At 37.8% G+C, this 19,397-nt stretch overlaps 1 protein-coding gene across 3 annotated transcripts in view; it reads left to right on the top strand.

The window, feature by feature from the left end:
* The window catches only part of NEDD4 (NEDD4 E3 ubiquitin protein ligase), a 133,233-nt gene that overhangs the window by 106,581 nt on the left and 7,255 nt on the right, over positions 1-19,397 (top strand). For all 3 annotated transcript variants that reach the window (XM_045529783.1, XM_045529773.1, XM_045529794.1), the window contains 15 exons: positions 456-573; positions 659-826; positions 3,933-3,998; positions 6,564-6,683; positions 8,006-8,209; positions 9,883-9,963; positions 10,188-10,242; positions 10,350-10,408; positions 11,460-11,525; positions 15,416-15,645; positions 16,338-16,459; positions 16,549-16,619; positions 18,084-18,179; positions 18,517-18,590; positions 18,853-18,913. In XM_045529783.1, coding sequence (XP_045385739.1) covers positions 456-573; positions 659-826; positions 3,933-3,998; positions 6,564-6,683; positions 8,006-8,209; positions 9,883-9,963; positions 10,188-10,242; positions 10,350-10,408; positions 11,460-11,525; positions 15,416-15,645; positions 16,338-16,459; positions 16,549-16,619; positions 18,084-18,179; positions 18,517-18,590; positions 18,853-18,913 — 1,591 coding nt within the window. The remainder of the gene's footprint in view (positions 1-455; positions 574-658; positions 827-3,932; positions 3,999-6,563; positions 6,684-8,005; positions 8,210-9,882; positions 9,964-10,187; positions 10,243-10,349; positions 10,409-11,459; positions 11,526-15,415; positions 15,646-16,337; positions 16,460-16,548; positions 16,620-18,083; positions 18,180-18,516; positions 18,591-18,852; positions 18,914-19,397) is intronic.

The following is a 19,397-nucleotide window of genomic DNA, read 5'->3' as shown; positions in this document are numbered from 1 at the left end:
GGGGAGCTGTATTCCTGGCTTAAAACGAGTTCTAGAAAATGTATTGTCTGATTCACAAAGATGTATGTGTAACTGTAGAGCTACTTTAGATTTTACTCTTGTAACAATGTGCTAAAATAATAATGTAATGAAATGATTTATGAAACCCTCTGATATTCATTCATTCAACAAATATTTCTGAGTGCCCATATCTGTCAGACATTATCCTAGACACAGCGATGAACTAAAATATCAAAGACACGTTACACATTTTCACAAAAAACTTTTTAACTCCATAAGGGACTCTGAAGGTACCAATGTGCCCACCATTTAATCTATATATGTTGAAATAGCCTTTGGCTAAAAACAATAAATTCTGATCTAATACAATATTTTTAAAAATGATAACAGAGTCTTTGACTATCATTTTAACTATCTTAAGACAAGGGTGATGGCTTTTTACACTTCCAATACAGGGACAACTTAACAGATGCTGAGAATGGTAACATTCAACTTCAAGCACAGCGTGCATTTACCACTAGGCGGCAAATATCCGAGGAAACAGAAAGTGTTGACAACCGGGAGTCTTCCGAGGTACGAGTGGTTTCCTAGTTCTCATTGATAGACACATGTTATGGCAATAAATTAAAGCATGTATGGCTTATTCTGTTCATTTTAGAACTGGGAAATTATAAGAGAAGATGAAGCCACCATGTATAGCAATCAGGCCTTCCCGTCACCTCCACCGTCAAGTACCTTGGATGCTCAGACTCACCTTGCAGAAGAATTGCACGCCAGGCTCACTGTGTGTGGAAACTCAGCCACCAGCCAGCCAGTGTCCAGCTCAGTAAGATGCCCTTAGACTTTGTTATGGCTTTAAGATTTTATATTATACGTATTATACCATTCAACAGTTAACTTTTACATAAAAGTTTGTCTTAAATGGAATGTAACAATATGTTAGGGGCTTTGAGACTTCACAGCCTGGTCATTTTTCAGTATCTCCACGAATGGTATGGACCAGAGTCATGAGTCCAAATGTCCATTATGTTAGTGCTCTCCAGCCAGAAACCACCAAGAACACTGCAGTTGAACAAGTTGGGTTTATTACTTGTTTCAGCAAGGGAGAACACACACCATAGGTGTCTTGGTAACAGAGTGTTAGAAAAGACTTAAAGGATTGGGTTCTGGTTAGGTGATTTTGAGTAAGGTTTTAGGGAGCAGGACTTTGGTCTGCATTAGATGCTGTCAGGAAGCAGTGGTAATTCTGTGATTGTGTATCTCCAACCTTATCTATAGTGAGGCTAAAGCTATGGCTGTCAAAGAAGAGCAGTCACTCACATTTGCCAGATAGGGAAATACTTGGTATTTTGTGGCTTGGGCAACATATACATTTTGTCTTTATTCAGATGGGATTATAGAATGGTCTTGATTTTGTCTTGATCCTATCTATGAGTGCCAGGCCATTTCCTGGGTGTCAGGGGCTGCTTTTCTCTTTCTCAGTTATAATGAAGTTTTAATATTATATCATAGATGTCACCAACACACACGTGAATAAGAGCTGCTGTACTTTAACTTAGCAAGGAGAGAGATGACATTCTCACTTCAGCAACCACTGTAAAGATTGCTGTCTGTAGGGTTCAGAAGCAAGCATTCCAGCATACGCTGCCAGAGTGAGGCATTCATGGTTAGCTGTCTAATCTGTATTATCAAGTGAGATTCAGTAGAAGACAAGGACGGTTCTCTGAGGATGCTATTGATCATTTCCGGTTGGGGTTCCCCTGGTTTTCATTCAATTAGTAAATATTGAGAGCTGATCATATGCAAGGCACTATATGCTAGTTACTGGGGATACATCAGTAAATAAAACAGACAAAAATCCCATACCTTCATGGGTCTTATATCCTGGTGCAGGGGTCCTATTACCTGTGGGCCAAATCAGCAGCTGCATGTTATCGTAAGTAAAGTATCACTGGAATACAGCCACACCTATTTAAGTATTGCCCCTGGCTGCTTTCATACTGTATCACCCAGGTTATTGATATTAATAACATCTACCATATGGCCCATCACAGGTGTTTACTGTCTAGACCTCAATGGGAAAAGGTTGCTAACTTCTGTTCCAGCGCCTTCTTCAAGAAGCTTCACCATAGATAGCTGTATGTGAATAGCTGTATGAATATCCAGGAGTAGATCTGCCTGCCTGGCCTCTGTCCTTTCTTTTTCCTATCTGTCCTGTCTTCCATTCATTTCATTGTTTCTCATGACAGTGGAGAAGGTCAGTCAAAGACTGAAAGGGTAAGCTATTTTGATTTGCTGGTGATAAATCACATAGGATCTCGTTCCCTTTCCTCCTGATATTTTTTCTATAATTATAAAAGTAGTACATGACACCCATACAGTGTAATAATACTGTGCAGCCACTGAAAAGATTAGGTGGGTTTGAGTGTTTATGTTGTATGGAACAACCCCTAAGAGATATTAGTAAGAAAAAAAAACAAAAACCATCCAGGTATACAATAATGTGTTTGATATGCTACCATTTATCTAAATTATTTAAACAACAGAATAAATACGTGTGAGATATTTCTTGAAAACTAAACAGAAAGTTGGTAACATTGCTTGCCTCTTAAGAGAGGAAGAGAGTAAACAGGGCGTATATCTTTTTGAGTTTTATACTATGTGTGAGTATTACCTATTCAAAAAATTGATTATTTTCAAAGCATTGTATGGTTATGGTTAAAAATTGAGATAGTATTGAGGTGTATAAGATAAATCTTCCATCTTACCTCTAACATATGCTCCATCAGTCACTATTAATAGATACATTGTCTTAAACATTATATATTCATAAACGTGTATGCTTACACATGTATTTGTATATAATTTTTTAACCTGAGATCATCTTAAACAGATGATAACTTGCATTTTTCACTTGCCCTATCTTGGACATTGGATCATGTCAGTAATTCTAGATGTACTCTTTAAAACCAACAAAAACAACCATCAAACTGGCATACTTCACGGTACAAGTAACCCTTAAGGTAATTCACCAGTCTCCTATCTATAGACTTGAGATTGCTTACAGCTCTTTGTTACTATAAACAGCATTGCTGTGGATATTCTGATTTAATTTATACGTGCATTGTAAATTTGACATCATTAAATAACAAAACTAAGACAGTTCAGATAGCGACAACAGCATGTATATAAAGGTACAAGGAAAGAAAGAATCTGGGATTTTCAGGAAACAAGTGATCTGGAATGCCCAGCAGGTAGGTTGTGAGCTGGGAGGCAGCTGAAGAGGTCAGGAGGAGGCAGGTGGTGGAGCTCGTGAGCATCGTGTTCTGTGCTGGGATGGGCTTCGGCTCGAAACAAGCAGCACCAGACCTGTGTGTAGGATGCTCTCTGGCTGCGGCGCACAGGCTAGAGAATGGACGTAAGGAAATAAGTCTCAAAGCAGAAAAACCTATTAGGATGTTGCTGCCATAATAACCGAGGTGACAAATAATGAAAGCTTGAAATTAAAGGAAAAGAACAAACTTGAACTACAGTAGAGAGGGGATATATTTGAGAATCAGTAAAGAAATAGACTGAATAGGATGTGGGTGCTGCCCCCTGAAAGGAGGAATACCAGAGCAGGAACGGGTTTGATGGGTGTGGATGGGGGAAAACCAAATCCTGATCTGACGCGTAGAGGGAGTATCTGTTAGGCATTCAAGGCAAAGCATCCAGGGGGCAGTCTGGCTCTGGGGGAGCAGTGGGAGCTGGATGTGGGAGGGCGTCTGCACATGGCGCTGATTGGCGAGGGCCGTGGCCTGCAGTCTCCATAGTGACGTCCTAGCCAGCCCCGTCTCTCCCGCCCCGTCACACTCACCCTCACTACCTGTCTGCTGCTCAGAGACAAGCCAGAGATCTAAAGGTATCATCATTCTGTTGTGTTTTTTTACAAGAATCATTCCAGCAGAAGAGGCAGCTTACAAGCCTATACTTTTGAGGAACAGCCTACACTTCCTGTGGTGAGTTTCATCCTCTCCCCTCAAGTCATCGATAAAAATATAAAACTCAGCACCTTTTTTGTTTTCTTAGAAGCCTAAATGTGAAGGTCTGACTGCCTTGCAGGAAACCAATACAGCACAGACTCTAGGCTCCTGGCAGTGAGGCTGGGGGAGGGAACCCGGAGAAGGATCTTTAAAGATAAACCTCAGAGAACTGTCACTCTCATATTCAGAAAGCAAAGCCTCTGAGCGCCGGTGGCTGTGGGTGGTATCTGGGCTTGCTGGTTGAAGCCCTGTGCTGGCTGGAGCTCAGTCATCTGCTGTGTGCCCCATGCAATTTGGAATCGTGGTGTCCAGCTGTCTCTGCTCTGCACATGGCACGTGGCATCCGGCTTTGTACAGCCACGGTGTCTAACAGCCATTTCTGCTGTGTACACGTGAACCGTCAGTCAGAGTTTGGTCACTCAGTGAGGTGTGCCCTGGCGGTGGCAGGCCTGGCAGCCAGGTTAGAGCGCATCATTCCCCCATCTCTCTCTTCCCTTCACTCTCACCTTCACCATTCTGCTGGGGCCTTCTGCTTCCTGCTCAGTGGTTTCCGAGCTGCAGGTTGGACCTTAAGAACTTCATGCCTACACCATTGGCTCCCTTGTGGTTTCCCAGCCTCCAGCCTCTTCCTAACCCAAACTACTCTGAGTTTGCCTCTCCTTTACGCAGCCCCTACTTGTTTTTTAAACCAAATTAAAATTCCTGGACTCCCAGCCACTTCAGCCTACCCTTATCCACCCACAGAAGCCTCCTGCTGCCTTCATCCCTGTCTGTGCTTTCTCTTCCTAATAGGCTGACCCCATGTCCTAATTCTCTCCTCCTTCTGAGCCTGTGCACATTCTATTTCCCTACTTGGAATGGCCTCCTCACTCTTTTCACCAACCATTTGTAATTTTGAATGACTGTCTGTATAGCAGTTTTGAAAAGTAGAGTATGTTTTTGCTTTTGTAGAAGTTCCAGCATAGGAGTGCAGAGGTGCCAAGATCCTCAGCCCAAGAGTAGTTCGTCTGTTTAAAAAGATGGCCCAGACTCAGAGAGGGACACGGGTCCTGTGCTGAGGAAGGAGGGGCACCCACATGTGCAGTCCGTTGGCCTGGTCAATATTGACCATCAACAGGAGGGTAGATGCCATTGAGAGGTGGCCCTCACCGGCCTTGCCCTCCCTTACGGTCACCTGTCTGGCCTCCTCCATTAGACCAGAGCCTGCTCAAGAGAGTCCCTTGGCATTTTTCCTACTGCACCTTAGAATGTCCTCCATACAGTGAAAACGTTGAATTTCTTTTATGTACCAGAAAAGCTGTTTCCATGCATCTTTTACTCAATACACTGATTGGAGGTTTTTTTGCGCTTTCTTGAAATATAATTTACAGAAGCATAATTTACCATAAAATCCACCAGTTTTGAATGTAAATGAAAGAATTTTTGTCAATGTATACAGTTGTGCAAACATCACCACGATCAAGTTTAAGAATACTTTACCACCCCAAAAAGTTCCCTCAGCCCCAAACGAGCACTCTTCTGCTCTGTTGCTACAGTTTTACCTTTTCTAAAAATTTCATATAAAGAGAATCGCAAATATGTTATCTTATGTGTCTGGCCCCTTTTACTTAGCATGATGTTTTTTGGATATATCCATGTTGTTGCCTGTCTCACTAGTTCATGGTATTCCGTTGTATAGACATATCCACTATGATGCACAGATATTCACCAGCTGATGAACTTTTGTAAAACTGGGCAACTTTTAATTTCGTCATTTTGTAGTCTAACAGCTCATCATAACTGTCAGCAGCGTACTTACAACATGGTGTCTCTAGGAAAGACCAGCAGTGGTGGTTTTTATGTCGTAAAGCACTCCAGGGAGCCGAGCCAAGCCTGGAAGAGTCAATGTGGTTCAGAATGACAAAAGAAGGACTAGACCTAGGACTATTTTAAGTAAACCTAAAAAAAACCAGAACTTTCTTTGTTCATTTTTAACAAACTATGATAAACAGCATCTCCCAGCCCTTAGAGAAACATGGCAGGGGTAACTCTTGACTCGGCACATGAGTTTGATTTCTGTAGTTAAATTACCTGAGTTCAAATCTCAGCTCCGTTTCTTATAAACAATGTATCATAGTAAATTACTTCAATTTTTCAAGCTTCAGTTTACTCTTCTATAAAATAGGCGGTATTAGCAATTATCTCATTAAAATTTGGGGGTTAAATGACATACTGTATGTTAAAGCACTTACTGTGTGTGGTTGTTATTGTTGACATGTTTTATTTGTGATGTTATCTCTCTCATCATTATTGTCTGTTCTATTTTTTCCCAAGTGAAATACTATATAGTTTATTTGGTATACTTTAAAATATTATTTAAAATATGATTCATTTTAAATTGGAAATATTTACCCATTTTCCATTGTAATAAATGGTTTTAGTTCAAAATAAAAAACAAAATATAGTTCATTTTAAGGAGAGCTAGTTGTGAAGAAGGGGTGTGATCCCTTTTAAAGGATTTTTCTAATTAATATTTCAATCTCCTGTTATTCTTCACATTAGCTTTTGCCTACTTCATCTGGATTACCACCAGGTTGGGAAGAAAAACAAGATGAAAGAGGAAGATCATATTATGTGGATCACAATTCCAGAACTACCACTTGGACAAAGCCCACTGTGCAGGTACCCTGCAATCTTCTCTATTAACTTATTTTCTTACAGGATTTAAATGGTCACATTCCCGTGTAAACTATTAATTACATCACTGTGTAGTATACACTGGATACTTTGGCATCTTCTAATTATTTTCTGACGTTGAAGCTGAGTGTCCATCATTTCCTGTGGATCTCTGGTATATAAAGATTACCACTTGTTACATAAATAAGTCCAAGTGGGAATAAAAGCACAAAGTAAATGATCTAGTCTTTGGGCGGTTTTATAATTTGAATGGTTAAAGATCATCATTTTACTAAAAAATAATCTTGGTGATTGGTATCTATTAAAGAAATGTATGATGATGACACTTCATCCTTGGCAACAGTGAGTGCCTTTTATAATACTTCTTTGTAAGTGTCTGGCAAAATATTTATCTTATCACCATTTCTCTTGTTGAGAAATTTTTTAACACTGAAAAGTGCAGAGCATAATATAGCAAACACATAACATTCTTCACACCCAGAATTTACTACCATTAACAAGTTACCATCTTCATTTCTAGGCATTTTATTTTTAAAAATAGAGTCTTACAGATTAGGCTAAATTCCTTTTAGCCAAGCTCTCGGTCCCATTCCCCAGAGGGAACCACCAGCTTGAGTTTGCTGTGTGTTCTTCTAGCCTATTTTACATACTTACGTAGAGATCTAAACAATGTAAAATATCATTGATGACCATGTGTTTTAAATTTTGCATAGATGTTATGCAAATCTAAATCTATTTTTTGGTCAACATTGTTTTAAAGCCCTACCCATGTTGGTATAGATGTAGTGTATTTCTTTTAACTGCTAATACTCCATCATGTGAATATATTACACTTCAGTTGTCCATTTCTATAGTGAATATTTGCCATTTATTTTGTCCGCCCAGCCTTTGAATCTACTTCTATGTATGAGGAATTGCTCACTTTATGAGCCTTCGGGAGCAAAGACAACCTCCTCCTGCAAGCACTGTGGGTCCCCCCGCAGTGAGAGCTCCAGCCTATGGATCCAGCATCCTTGTTCAGATGCATCCACAACAGAATGTTAACCACCATCTGACCACTTGAGGATTAGTTGAGAAATTATAAATTATTGTAAAAATAAAGTTTGACAAAATACTTTATTGGGAAAAAAGTTATTAAAATGTTAGGGAAAGATGAATATGTCATAACTACATTTGAAAATGAGCCTCAAATGTTTAGGGCCCATTTGTAAGGGTGTATTCTACTTGCAGGTTAAGTTACCTTTTTAACTGCAGCTATTTGTGAGTTCTCTATAAAATATTACAACACGATTTAATTAATGTGTTAGGCCACAATGGAGACCGGTCAGCTGCCATCAAGCCAGAGTTCTTCTGCAGGCCCCCAACCACAGGTCCCCATGAGTGACTCAGCACAGCAGGTGACCCAGCCATCGGAAATCGAGCAAGGATTCCTTCCTAAAGGCTGGGAAGTCCGACATGCACCAAATGGGAGGCCTTTCTTTATTGACCACAACACCAAAACCACTACCTGGGTAACTCTTCAGTTTAAATTATAACCATAATAATAATCTCTTATGTATAGTTCTTTATAATCTTCAGTATAACCTATGTTTCCTAGTATTCACTGAAAGATATGTTGAATTCTTAATATTATTTATACTCAGAATATGCTTATGTCTCTTTTTAATATTGTTTTGGGGTCAGGTGTGGTAGCTCACACCTGTAATCCTAGCACTCTGGGAGGTCAAAGTGGAAGGATTGCTTGAGCCCAGGAGGTTGAGACCAGCCTGGGCAATAGAAAGACCCCATCTCTACAAAAAAAGAAAAGAAAATTATCCAGATATGGTGCTATACACCTGTAGTCTCAGCTACTCAGGAGGCTGAGGGAGGAGGATTGCTGGAGCCCAGGAGTTTGATGTTGCAGTGAGCTATGATGATGCCACTGCACTCCATCCGGGGCAATAGAGCAAGACTCTGCCTCAAAAAAATATATATGTATAGTTTTGGATTGTTCTGGAGATACTCATGTTTACTTCCTACTTCCAGTTTTTAGCTCACCAGCCATAAATGCTTAAGAAGAGATGTAGTAATAATCCTTTACCTTTATATGAGGCTTCATAATTCCAAAGTGCTTTTGAATCCATATCTCATTTAATACCAAAAAACTCTTGTTAAGACTAGGAAGAACAAGTATTTATATTTTAAGATAAGGTGTAAAGTTGTTTAATGGTTGGTTCACCACTAATAGAAAAATTATTCAAAATTAGCAGCAGATAGATTTTAATTAACTGTTAAAAAGACTAATATAGCATAAATGAAACTAAAATTGTTTAAATTATTTAATAAAATATTAAAATAATAATATATATAAATGAAACCAAATAATTTGAGTTTTATTCTTTTTTTTTAACAATCTGAATTGAGTTTAATAACCTTTTGGGGTTTACCTTCCTATCTTTCAAAAATATTAATAAATGAGCACTTGGCCAGGCTCATACCTATAAACCTAGCACTTCGGGAGGCCAAGGTGGAAGGATGGCTTGAGGTCAGGAGTTTGATACCAGCCTGAGCAACATAGCAAGACCCTGACTCTACAAAAAATAGAAAAATTAGCAAGGCGTGGTAGTGTGTACCTGTAGTCCCAGCTACTTGGGAGGCTTAGGCAGGAGGATCACTTGAGCCCAGAAGTTTGAGGTTGGAGTGATCTATGATCGTGTCACTGCCCTCATGCCTTGGGGAACAAAGCAAGACTCTGCCTCCCAAAAAGTAAAATTAAAAAAAAAAAAAAATCAATCAACACTCGAACAGATAGGTGCCAAAAAGCATGTTCAGGGGCTTAGAGATAACATGTAGTCCAATTTAGTGTTCCATTCTTTCACCAGTTTATATGTAAAGTCCTATGTAGTGACACAATTCCTAAAGAGTGGGGCAAAATACTCTGAATGGTTTCTGTGAAAAAGATGATCAGTTAGTAGTGATTCCTCTCTGAGAACTGATTCTTATTTCTTTTAATATTATAGCCTGAGAGTGATAGATTTGAGAAGAAGAAATTATGTCACAGATTAAAGAAATAAAGCATAAATGGAATGTTACAAGAGAATATTTTAAATATCCATGGGTATTAGAAAGCATGGTAACAGATTGACTTTCATTACTTTAAAATTTATGTATGTGTATTGTCTTTTTCCTTACTCTACCAAAAAAGGAAGATCCAAGATTGAAAATTCCAGCTCATCTGAGAGGAAAGATGTCACTTGATTCTTCCACTGACCTAGGGCCTTTACCTGTAAGTTTACAGAACTGCTCCCAATGTAACGGGGCTATCGTAAACATTTTGTATTTTGGGATATAGTTCTTTAACAACTATACTTAATATGATTATTAAAAGTGTTGATGCCTTCTACTAAAAATGAAATATACAAATTAAGTTAACCCTATAGCCATACTGTTTTTCTATCCATATATTGAAAATCCTGTCCTAAAATAATTGAAATACATTCTTAATTTTAGCCAGGATGGGAAGAGAGAACTCACACAGATGGAAGAATCTTCTACATAAATCACAGTATGTACAGTGTGATTTTTCATTACATTATTTTTTGTAATACTGAATTTTTAATACTATAATACTGAATTTTGTGCATAAGGACATTTTTTCCTTCTTCCCTTCAGATATAAAAAGAACACAATGGGAAGATCCTCGGTTGGAGAATGTGGCAATAACTGGACCAGTAAGTCTCTGTGTGTCAGTGTGCTGTGATGGGATTGTCCTCTCTCCTGTCCCTGCAAGACCAAATGGCCAAGGGCATGACCCTTCAGGCATTGAGAGGAGAGCACATGTGCCGTTCTCTCCTCTCCCCACCACCTCTACTGCAGTTTGTTATTTGAAAAGATTTTATAAAGTCATTAATTATCCTTACCCTACACAATAGCCTTGGGAGACTAGTGAATGCAGACCTTCAAAATGCTAAGGTGGCCGGCTGCTGAGCTCAGCTGGTACTTGCCGTTGTCTGAAAAAGAACGTTGAGAGTCCTCAACAGGTTGGAGAGGAGCCCAGGGTGTATCAGGATGAGGAAGCAGCAGCACCCTTTCAAATCCAGGGTCATGTCTTGGAATTTGGGGTAGAAATCATTGTATTAATAAATGCCCAGTATATAAGACATGCCACATTTAAGTATAAACATTACCATGTATAGTGATTATACTACTCTTGAGTCTGATTAGTGATAGAATTATTATCCTCTTTTATAATATATAGCTACTTTTTCCATTTTTATTCAGATTTCACTTGTTTCTAATTCACAAAAAATAAGTAAAATTGTAGAGGTTTTTCTAGATTACTCTCTAGTAGCTTGATGTGTAGTCTTTTAAAAATAATGGATAAAAAAGGCTACTTTCCTCAGAGTCAAGGAAAAAGTACACTTTTCAAATTGTTCCTTCAATGGAGAAATCACTTTGAAAGTCTTGTTAGAAATGGAAATTTTTGTTTCTAATATTTCTCTACTTGGAAGAAATTTCCTGTTTCTGGCATGTTGCATTTTAAGAATACTGAATGATGAAAATTACAGCCACAGAAATTGCTGAATACAATTTTATCTTAGAGAAATTAAACATTTTAAGGTTTTATATTTATTTTTCTTGTAATTAAACTTTTCTGTCCAAATATTCTCTTTTAATACCCTTAACTTCTGTTCATAAAACACTCCAAGGGGAACTTTTAAAATTGTTCCAGAAGAAAAACAACCTAAACCTTTTTTATTTTTCCAAAATTTTCAACTAAAGGCAGTGCCCTACTCCAGGGATTACAAAAGAAAGTATGAGTTCTTCCGAAGAAAGTTGAAGAAGCAGGTTAGTGATGTTTATAATAAGTACTTAGGAATGATCATTATATAGGCTGAAAGTAATGGTAAATGCATTGTAAAAAGTAACAGAATATTTGTTCTACATTTGTATCTACTTTGAGTGAATAGTTTCTTATAGGGAAAGGATGCTTATTTTTTGAGTAGCTGTTATATCTCGTTAGAGACCATAATTATTTTATGTCTTTGTTTTTCAAAATATTTCATAAAATAGAAAATAGTGTTAAAAGGTTGCTTTAAAGAGCTCTAACCTGCTGTTTTCTTGTGGGGATTGTGGGGCTCGGTCTTCATAGAACCTGAGCAAGAGTAGCTTGGGAGATTATCTTCTGGCCTAGTCTTTGATTATATTGGAGGACTGTCTGGATTCCTTTACTATAATATTAATACTTTGACTTGTTTTCCAGTGATAGTCATTCATTCTTTATAGCTTCAAATATATCTCTACATAATTGAAAAAATATAACTGTGAGTGGAACAGTGGTCTTGTTACTTGTCTCCCTACACTTATCAGTTATGTTCACTACACTTTTTTCCATCACTGAAAATTCAATGTTTGGAACTAAACTCATCATCTGTCCATCTATTTCACTATTTCATTTCTGTTGGTGTCAGCCATTTTTAATGCCTTTCTAATTTGCTCATCCTTTCCCCCTTTCCCTGCAGTTTAGGGATACTACCACTAGGTGGCTATATTGGGTTACACTTTCCTACACTCTAAGCCAGAAGCCTGCTTTTCCAAAGATTCAAGATGGTGTGTCTGCTACCACAGATTTTTCATCCAAAATTTTAACAAAAATGAAATATGATAGTTTAGTGCAAATATTTTATGTCCCAATAAATTCCTTAAATACTAGCAACCATTTAAATCCATTTTAAAGAATTTAAGATTACCCAGAATTGGTTTTCTACTTCTAACTTTGGGATTTTAAATCTTTATTTATTGTTCTGGTAGAGGTTTTCATTCTTAAAGAGAATACGCTGGTGGAATAGAAGCACTAGGTTCTCCATTTGCTAGTCTGAGTGCTTGAAATACATTTTAATATCTTATTGTTAATGTCTTCCAGGCAGCAGGAGATAGGAGACAAGCTTTTGGTGACAGACCACAGAACAGCAACCATAATGAAAGCAATAATATCTATTGATTTCTCACTATATACCAGGAATTATTCTTATCAGTTTACATGTGTTATTCATTTAACTTCTACAATAACTTTGTATGGAAGGGACTATTATCACAGTTTACAGGTGAGGAAACTGAGGCACTGATAGAGTAGGTAATATGATCAAGTCCCATGGTTACTAAGTAGAAAAGCCAAGTCTCTAGTTCCAGAGTCCGTGCTCTTAGCAAACATGACATATCATACTGGTGATTAAGAGAGAAACTTTGTACAGAAGTTATCCAGAATGCAACAAAGGTATATAAAAGGAATAAACATATAAAAGAAAGGTTAAGAGACACAGAGTCATTCCAGGAGGAAAGAATCAAGATCATGAAGAGGAGGCAGAGAATCTGAATCCTCAGATTAACAAAAAGTCTCAAGCAGCATTGCAAAAATAAAATCTATATCTAGACACATAGCAAAAAAAAAAAAAAGCAGAACACCAAGACAGAGATAAAAACCAGTGCTTGAAAGCCTTGAGCTGTCTTTTCTTTTTTTCTTTTTTTTTTAAGCAACAGGGTCTCGCTCTGTCACCTGGGCTAGAGTACAGTGGTGCCAAACACCATGTGAGCACTTTTTATTTTCCCAGAGTCTTGCTCTGTCACCCTGAGTAGAATGCAGTGGCGTCATCATAGTTCCCAGAAACCTCAAACTCTTGGGCTCAAGAGATCCTCTTGCCTCAGCCTCCTGAGTAGCTGGGACTACAGGCACGTGCTGTGACACCCAGATAATTTTTCTATTTTTAGTAGAAATGGGATCTCGCTCTTGTTCAGGGTGGTCTTGAACTCCTGAGCTCAAGCAATCCTCCCACCTCAGCCTCCCAGTGTGCTAGGATTATAGGCATGAGCCACCGTGCCTGGCCTTGTATAAGCGCTTAAAATGCATTATCACATTAACTGTTGAAACTACTCCATAAGAGTAGATATTATTATCCCTATTTTATAGAGGAAATTAAGACTTAGAAAAGACATGTAACTTGCCCAAAGTCTCACACTTAGTGACAGGTGCAGTCAGGACTTGCACACAGGTCTGATTCCAGAATCCATGCTCTTGTCTGCTACTCAGTTCAAACACTAAGGCTTCTCCTGTAGCCTTCTTTTCTTCCATTACCATTGCTCCTTGATAGCTCCGTTTGTCTTCTCTCACATGGGCTATTTCAGGGGTCTTTCACTGACCAGAGTGCCTCTTGTCCCTCCTCCTTAAAACCACCCTTTACCCCCGTCCCATCAGCTTCTCAAAACCCACCAATCTGATCATGTGACTCCTCTGCTCAGAAACTCTCCTCCCAGTCTGCCATTTACCACGTGTCCCTGCTCTGGCCCCAGACTACTTTCCCACCTTCCTCTTTCACTCTAATCCCTGCCTTTTTTTCCCTCCTTCTCCTTCTATACCCTCTAGCATTAAATCTCCCAGACCCCTCACACAGGTCATTCCTCCATCCTTCCCGCGCTTCCTCTCCAAGTTTCCTCAATGGCCTCTTCACAGTTACTAGCTCAATCTTTCATGACCTCGTAGAATATTGTATCTCTACTATTAACAATTATCCTACCCTTTTAAGTCTCAGTTTCTCACATACACACCAGATTATGAACTCCTTGAGGAAGCAAGCACATCTTATGCCATGTTTTTATTCCCTATTTTCCCCTGTCCCTGGCCTACTGTAGTCCCTACCCAGCAAGGGACCTGGCCCAGAGTAGGCATCTGATAAATGCTTACCTGCACTGGCTGCCTCGTCTCCAGTCTAAAATTGCTTTTCTCTAGGCTTACCATTTTTTTAATAGCATAAGCAGCAGAGGAAAGTGCTTATATTATGTTTACGATGCTTATATAAGCTGCTTACATTATTACATTTCTACAGGGCTTTCCATTTTCCCTAAATATATTGAGATGAAATTGATTTTTTTTTCTCAGAGCTAACCTCCTTTTCTTTTTTTGAAGTGGCAGAACCTTGTTTTCTCTTACTGGTTTCCACCTGAAAATTGCACAGGAAACACTCAGGAATAAAATACTCATATATTTTTTGTGAAATTCACAGTAAGATCTGCCTAAGGCATAGTTATCTACATTTGTCACATACACAAAGTATGTACACAAGATTAATGGGGCAATGTAGCCCACTAGTTAAAAGCAGAGATTCAGGGGAAAGTCTTTCTTAACTTCTGCCTTCTTCAATTTCTTCATCTCTAAAATGGATACAATAATAGTAGCTTCTTTGTAGCATTGTTATGAAGTTAAATGAGTTAACTCACCATTCCAGGGGAACAGTGTTTGGCACAGTCTGTAAATGTTAGCATCTATTGGTGAGTGAAGCAGGACAGACTCCAAAGAGGAACGAGGGAAGTAGGGAGAACCCTGAGCAGACAGGCAAGCAACACGTTGTAGGCAATGGCTAGACTGTGGGTCACAGAACAGTGCTCATTGAAACTTAATACGGAAAGGGCTTTTCGTGAAATACCTTCATGTGGGCATTATCATCACTATCAATGGCTTCTTTAGATCTAACAACCAGAAGTCTGTATTATTAAGTGATTAGAGAAAATGCATGAACTCTTTCATATCCTAGAGGAAAATTAAGATAATATACCTAGTTGTGTGAGAATATTCCTTAAAAAAAAGGGGACCCCACAGGGAGGAGTGCAGTGAATGGTATAGCTTTTAGGAGACATAAACTTGTCATTATGTTGAATTGATTTAAACCAGTTCTTCTCTGGGTTCTCAGAATGACATTCCAAATAAATTTGAAATGAAGCTTCGCCGTGCCACTGTTCTCGAGGACTCTTACCGGAGAATCATGGGCGTCAAGAAAGCTGACTTCCTAAAGGCTCGACTGTGGATTGAGTTTGATGGTGAAAAGGGATTGGATTATGGAGGAGTCGCCAGAGAATGGTTCTTCCTGATCTCGAAGGAAATGTTTAACCCTTATTATGGGTTGTTTGAATATTCTGCTACGTAAGTACCTTTACATTGACTGTATACAGAAAAAGAAAAAAAATCACTGTTTTCAAAATAAGAGTTGTATGTTATGCCAGAAAAAGGAGATTATAACTAATGTTTCAGAAATGACCTTATACATGACATAAAATTCATCATTTAACCATTTTAAGTATTCAGTATAGTGGCATTAAGTACATTCACACTGTTGTGCAACTGTCACCATCATCCGTCTCTAGGACTTTGTCATCTTCCCAAAATGAAACTCTGCACCCAGTAAACACTAACTCCCCACTCCCTGGCAATACCATTCTATGTTCTATCTCTAGGAATTTGACTACTCTAGGTCCCTGATGTAAGTGGAATCATTCAGTATTTGTTCTTTTGTGACTCGCTGATTTTACTTTGATGCATGGTGTTTTCAGGGTTCATCCATGTTGTAGGATGTGTCAGAATCTCCTTCCTTTTTAAGGCTGAATAATATTACATTATTTGTACATACTATATTTTGTTTATTCATTCATCCATTGATGGCCAATTGGATAATTTCCACCTTTTGATAGAAATTACTATTTTTAAAATCATTAAATCCAATGGTTAAATGTAGTTCTCAGAGAGGTAAACAACTCTAAAAAGAGGGAGATCATTTATAATTATTTGCTGCATTAAAATTTTTCAAGAGGAACATTTAAATGTGGTTGTCTTTACAGGGATAATTATACCCTACAGATAAATCCAAACTCTGGACTGTGTAATGAAGATCACCTCTCTTACTTCAAGTTTATTGGTCGGGTAGCTGGAATGGCAGTTTACCATGGCAAACTATTGGATGGTTCGTATTAACTATAAAACTTTTTTTAATGTAATTATCTGTTTTCTTTCACTTGGTAATCACTTTAAGTATATTTGAATTTTTGCAAGGTTTCTTCATCCGCCCATTTTACAAGATGATGCTACACAAGCCAATAACGCTTCATGATATGGAATCAGTGGTATGTCTTTTTCACTTATACTTAATATAAAGGAAGTATAATTTAACAAGCAACTTGAACATTTTGAGGAATGAACTCTTAATGATATAGAAATTAATAAATTAGTTTTAAAATACAAATGAAGTTTTTCCTCCAACATTATGAAAATTTTCTAACATATAATAAAGTTGAAATAATTTCATAGTAGACACTTGCATATCCATCACCCATAATTGGCTTTTTTTTCTATATTCATTTTATCACATATCCATCAATCCATCTTAGTTTTTTCTTTCATTCAAAGTAAGTGGCACATATCAGTAAACTTCCCCCTAAATATTTTCAACATGCTATACAACAAGTTACATATCTTTTGCATCAGTATTTGAATCATGATCTTATGTGGTGGTATATTTTTAAACGGCAGTCCAAAGGCAAGGGCATGTGGTTAGGCTCCTACAAAGAAACAGAAACCCAAGGATGAAATGTCTAACTGTAGCCTTGTTTGCTGCCTGTGCTGCTGAATAGCCTCATGTAATGTGTGTACAAATGGATTCTAAGACTCCTCCTTAGTACCAAGTACATTTTTTATTCTTGTTATACATTATAGGTACAAACAATATGATGTTTTAATAAATCATAAGATTACAGTTATTTGAGTTGGTTAATTGAGTTGCTGTATTTAATTTGAGATTTTTCTTTAACTTGGGCCAGGCATAAACAACGACCTCCTCATAGCTACTTAAACATTTCACACAGAGTCTCGCAGGCCTATGAGAAAGTTGCCAGAATGTTCCTGAATATCCATGGAAGTTATGATTTATCTGAATACTGCTTTAGTAACCCTTTAACTGGGTTATAAAACCTATACCTCCGGCTGGGCGTGGTGGCTCACGCCTGTAATCCTAGCACACTGGGAGGCCGAGGCGGGTGGATCGCTCGAGGTCAGGAGTTCGAGACCAGCCTGAGCAAGAGCGAGACCCCATCTCTACTAAAAATAGAAAGAAATTATATGGACAACTAAAAATCTATATAGAAAAAATTAGCCGGGCATAGTGGCGCATGCCTGTAGTCCCAGCTACTCGGAAGGCTGAGGCAGTAGGATCGCTTAAGCCGAGGAGTCTGAGGTTGCTGTGAGCTAGGCTGATGCCATGGCACTCACTCTAGCCTGGGCAACAAAGTGAGACTCTGTCTCAAAAAAAAAAAAAAAAAACAAAAAACCTATACCTCCACTGCTCTCACATCGAGATAGATTTCTGGACCTTTAAGCAGGCAACACTCTATTGATTGATGCATGTTTATTCTTGCACTTACCTGACATCCATCTCTTTGTAATACATGCATGTGTGTACAGAAAGGATGTCCAACTGACCTTTTCATCTTTCACCCAATTACTCAGACCCTCAGCGTACTTTTTTTTTTTTTTGCAAGTTCAGGTGTCTTTCTTATATATACAAATTTTAAATATGCAATTTTTCTATCTAGGATAGTGAATATTACAATTCCCTAAGATGGATTCTTGAAAATGATCCAACAGAATTGGACCTCAGGTTTGTCATAGATGAAGAACTTTTTGGACAGGTTTGTGAAATTTGATCGATTAAAATGGTATCTAAGTTGTAAAACAAATGTTATAACTTAAGTTTAGATGTTAATGCATATATTCAACACATTTCTATGGCCTGTTTTTACATTTATTTTCCAGCAACAAAAGCTATCTCTCAGCAAGAATGTATGCTTTCTTTGACATTTGACTCATTCCATATTTATTTTAATAAAACTAATATTTTAAATTTTCTTACCTTTTACCTTTTGACTGTATTTAATTTAAAACACCAGGTTTTTGGTATAACTGTATATATACTTGTAACATTTTTCTCACTAAAATAACATATCAAGGGATTGTGTTTAATTTTAGACACATCAACATGAGTTGAAAAATGGTGGATCAGAAATAGTTGTCACCAATAAGAACAAAAAGGAATATATTTAGTAAGTATTTTATTAGTTGATATTTTACTGGAAATAATGTTGTATTTTATTCCACAAAGACTCTTCCTACCTTCTTTCTCTTCCCCCTTGGCCAGAATCTCAATGTTCTTTTCCATAGCAATGTAGTGTCTCACACTCATATTCAGCTTTTGCCTTGGGTTTAAGCTAGTCATTATGTTTTGTTTCTAACTGGAATAAACATGCCTTAAAATTTTTTTCTTGGTTCATGTGAAAAAGAATGAAATGTTTTGTTTCTTTTTAGTCTTGTAATACAATGGCGATTTGTAAACCGGATCCAGAAGCAAATGGCTGCTTTTAAAGAGGTATTCATTTTCTTTTGTTTGCTCTTCTATAATTTCAGAGTACATCCGTAAGTTTCAAATATAGGGCCTCATCACATTGGAGACAAACAAGTATACGGCTTGCTTTATAAAACCATTCTAAATTATATTGTATGTTAACAAGATGAATATTTTAGATGCTCACTGTTAAAATTCAATCTTTCAAAAAGTCTAGACCATAAACATTCAGCCCCCATTCTGCGCACTTTTACCAGTCCCACTGTCTCACCTTAAGCAACCTCAGGAGAGCAAAGGCACAGAGTACTATAGGGACAGTGTAATATCTTGTTTATTAGGATCCCATCATACATGTTGTTTTGTGACTTGCTTTCTTCCCGTATCAAATATTTATTGGAGACATTTACATGTCAAAATATATAGCTATCTTTGTGGCTGTGTTGTATTCATAATATAAATTCATAAGTTATTTAAACCTCCCCAATTGGTGAACATATAGGCTATTATC

Source organism: Lemur catta, chromosome 1 (genome assembly GCF_020740605.2).
Source record: "Lemur catta isolate mLemCat1 chromosome 1, mLemCat1.pri, whole genome shotgun sequence".
Classification (NCBI taxonomy): Eukaryota; Metazoa; Chordata; class Mammalia; order Primates; family Lemuridae; genus Lemur; species Lemur catta.
This window is presented reverse-complemented; position numbering and strand designations above follow the sequence as displayed.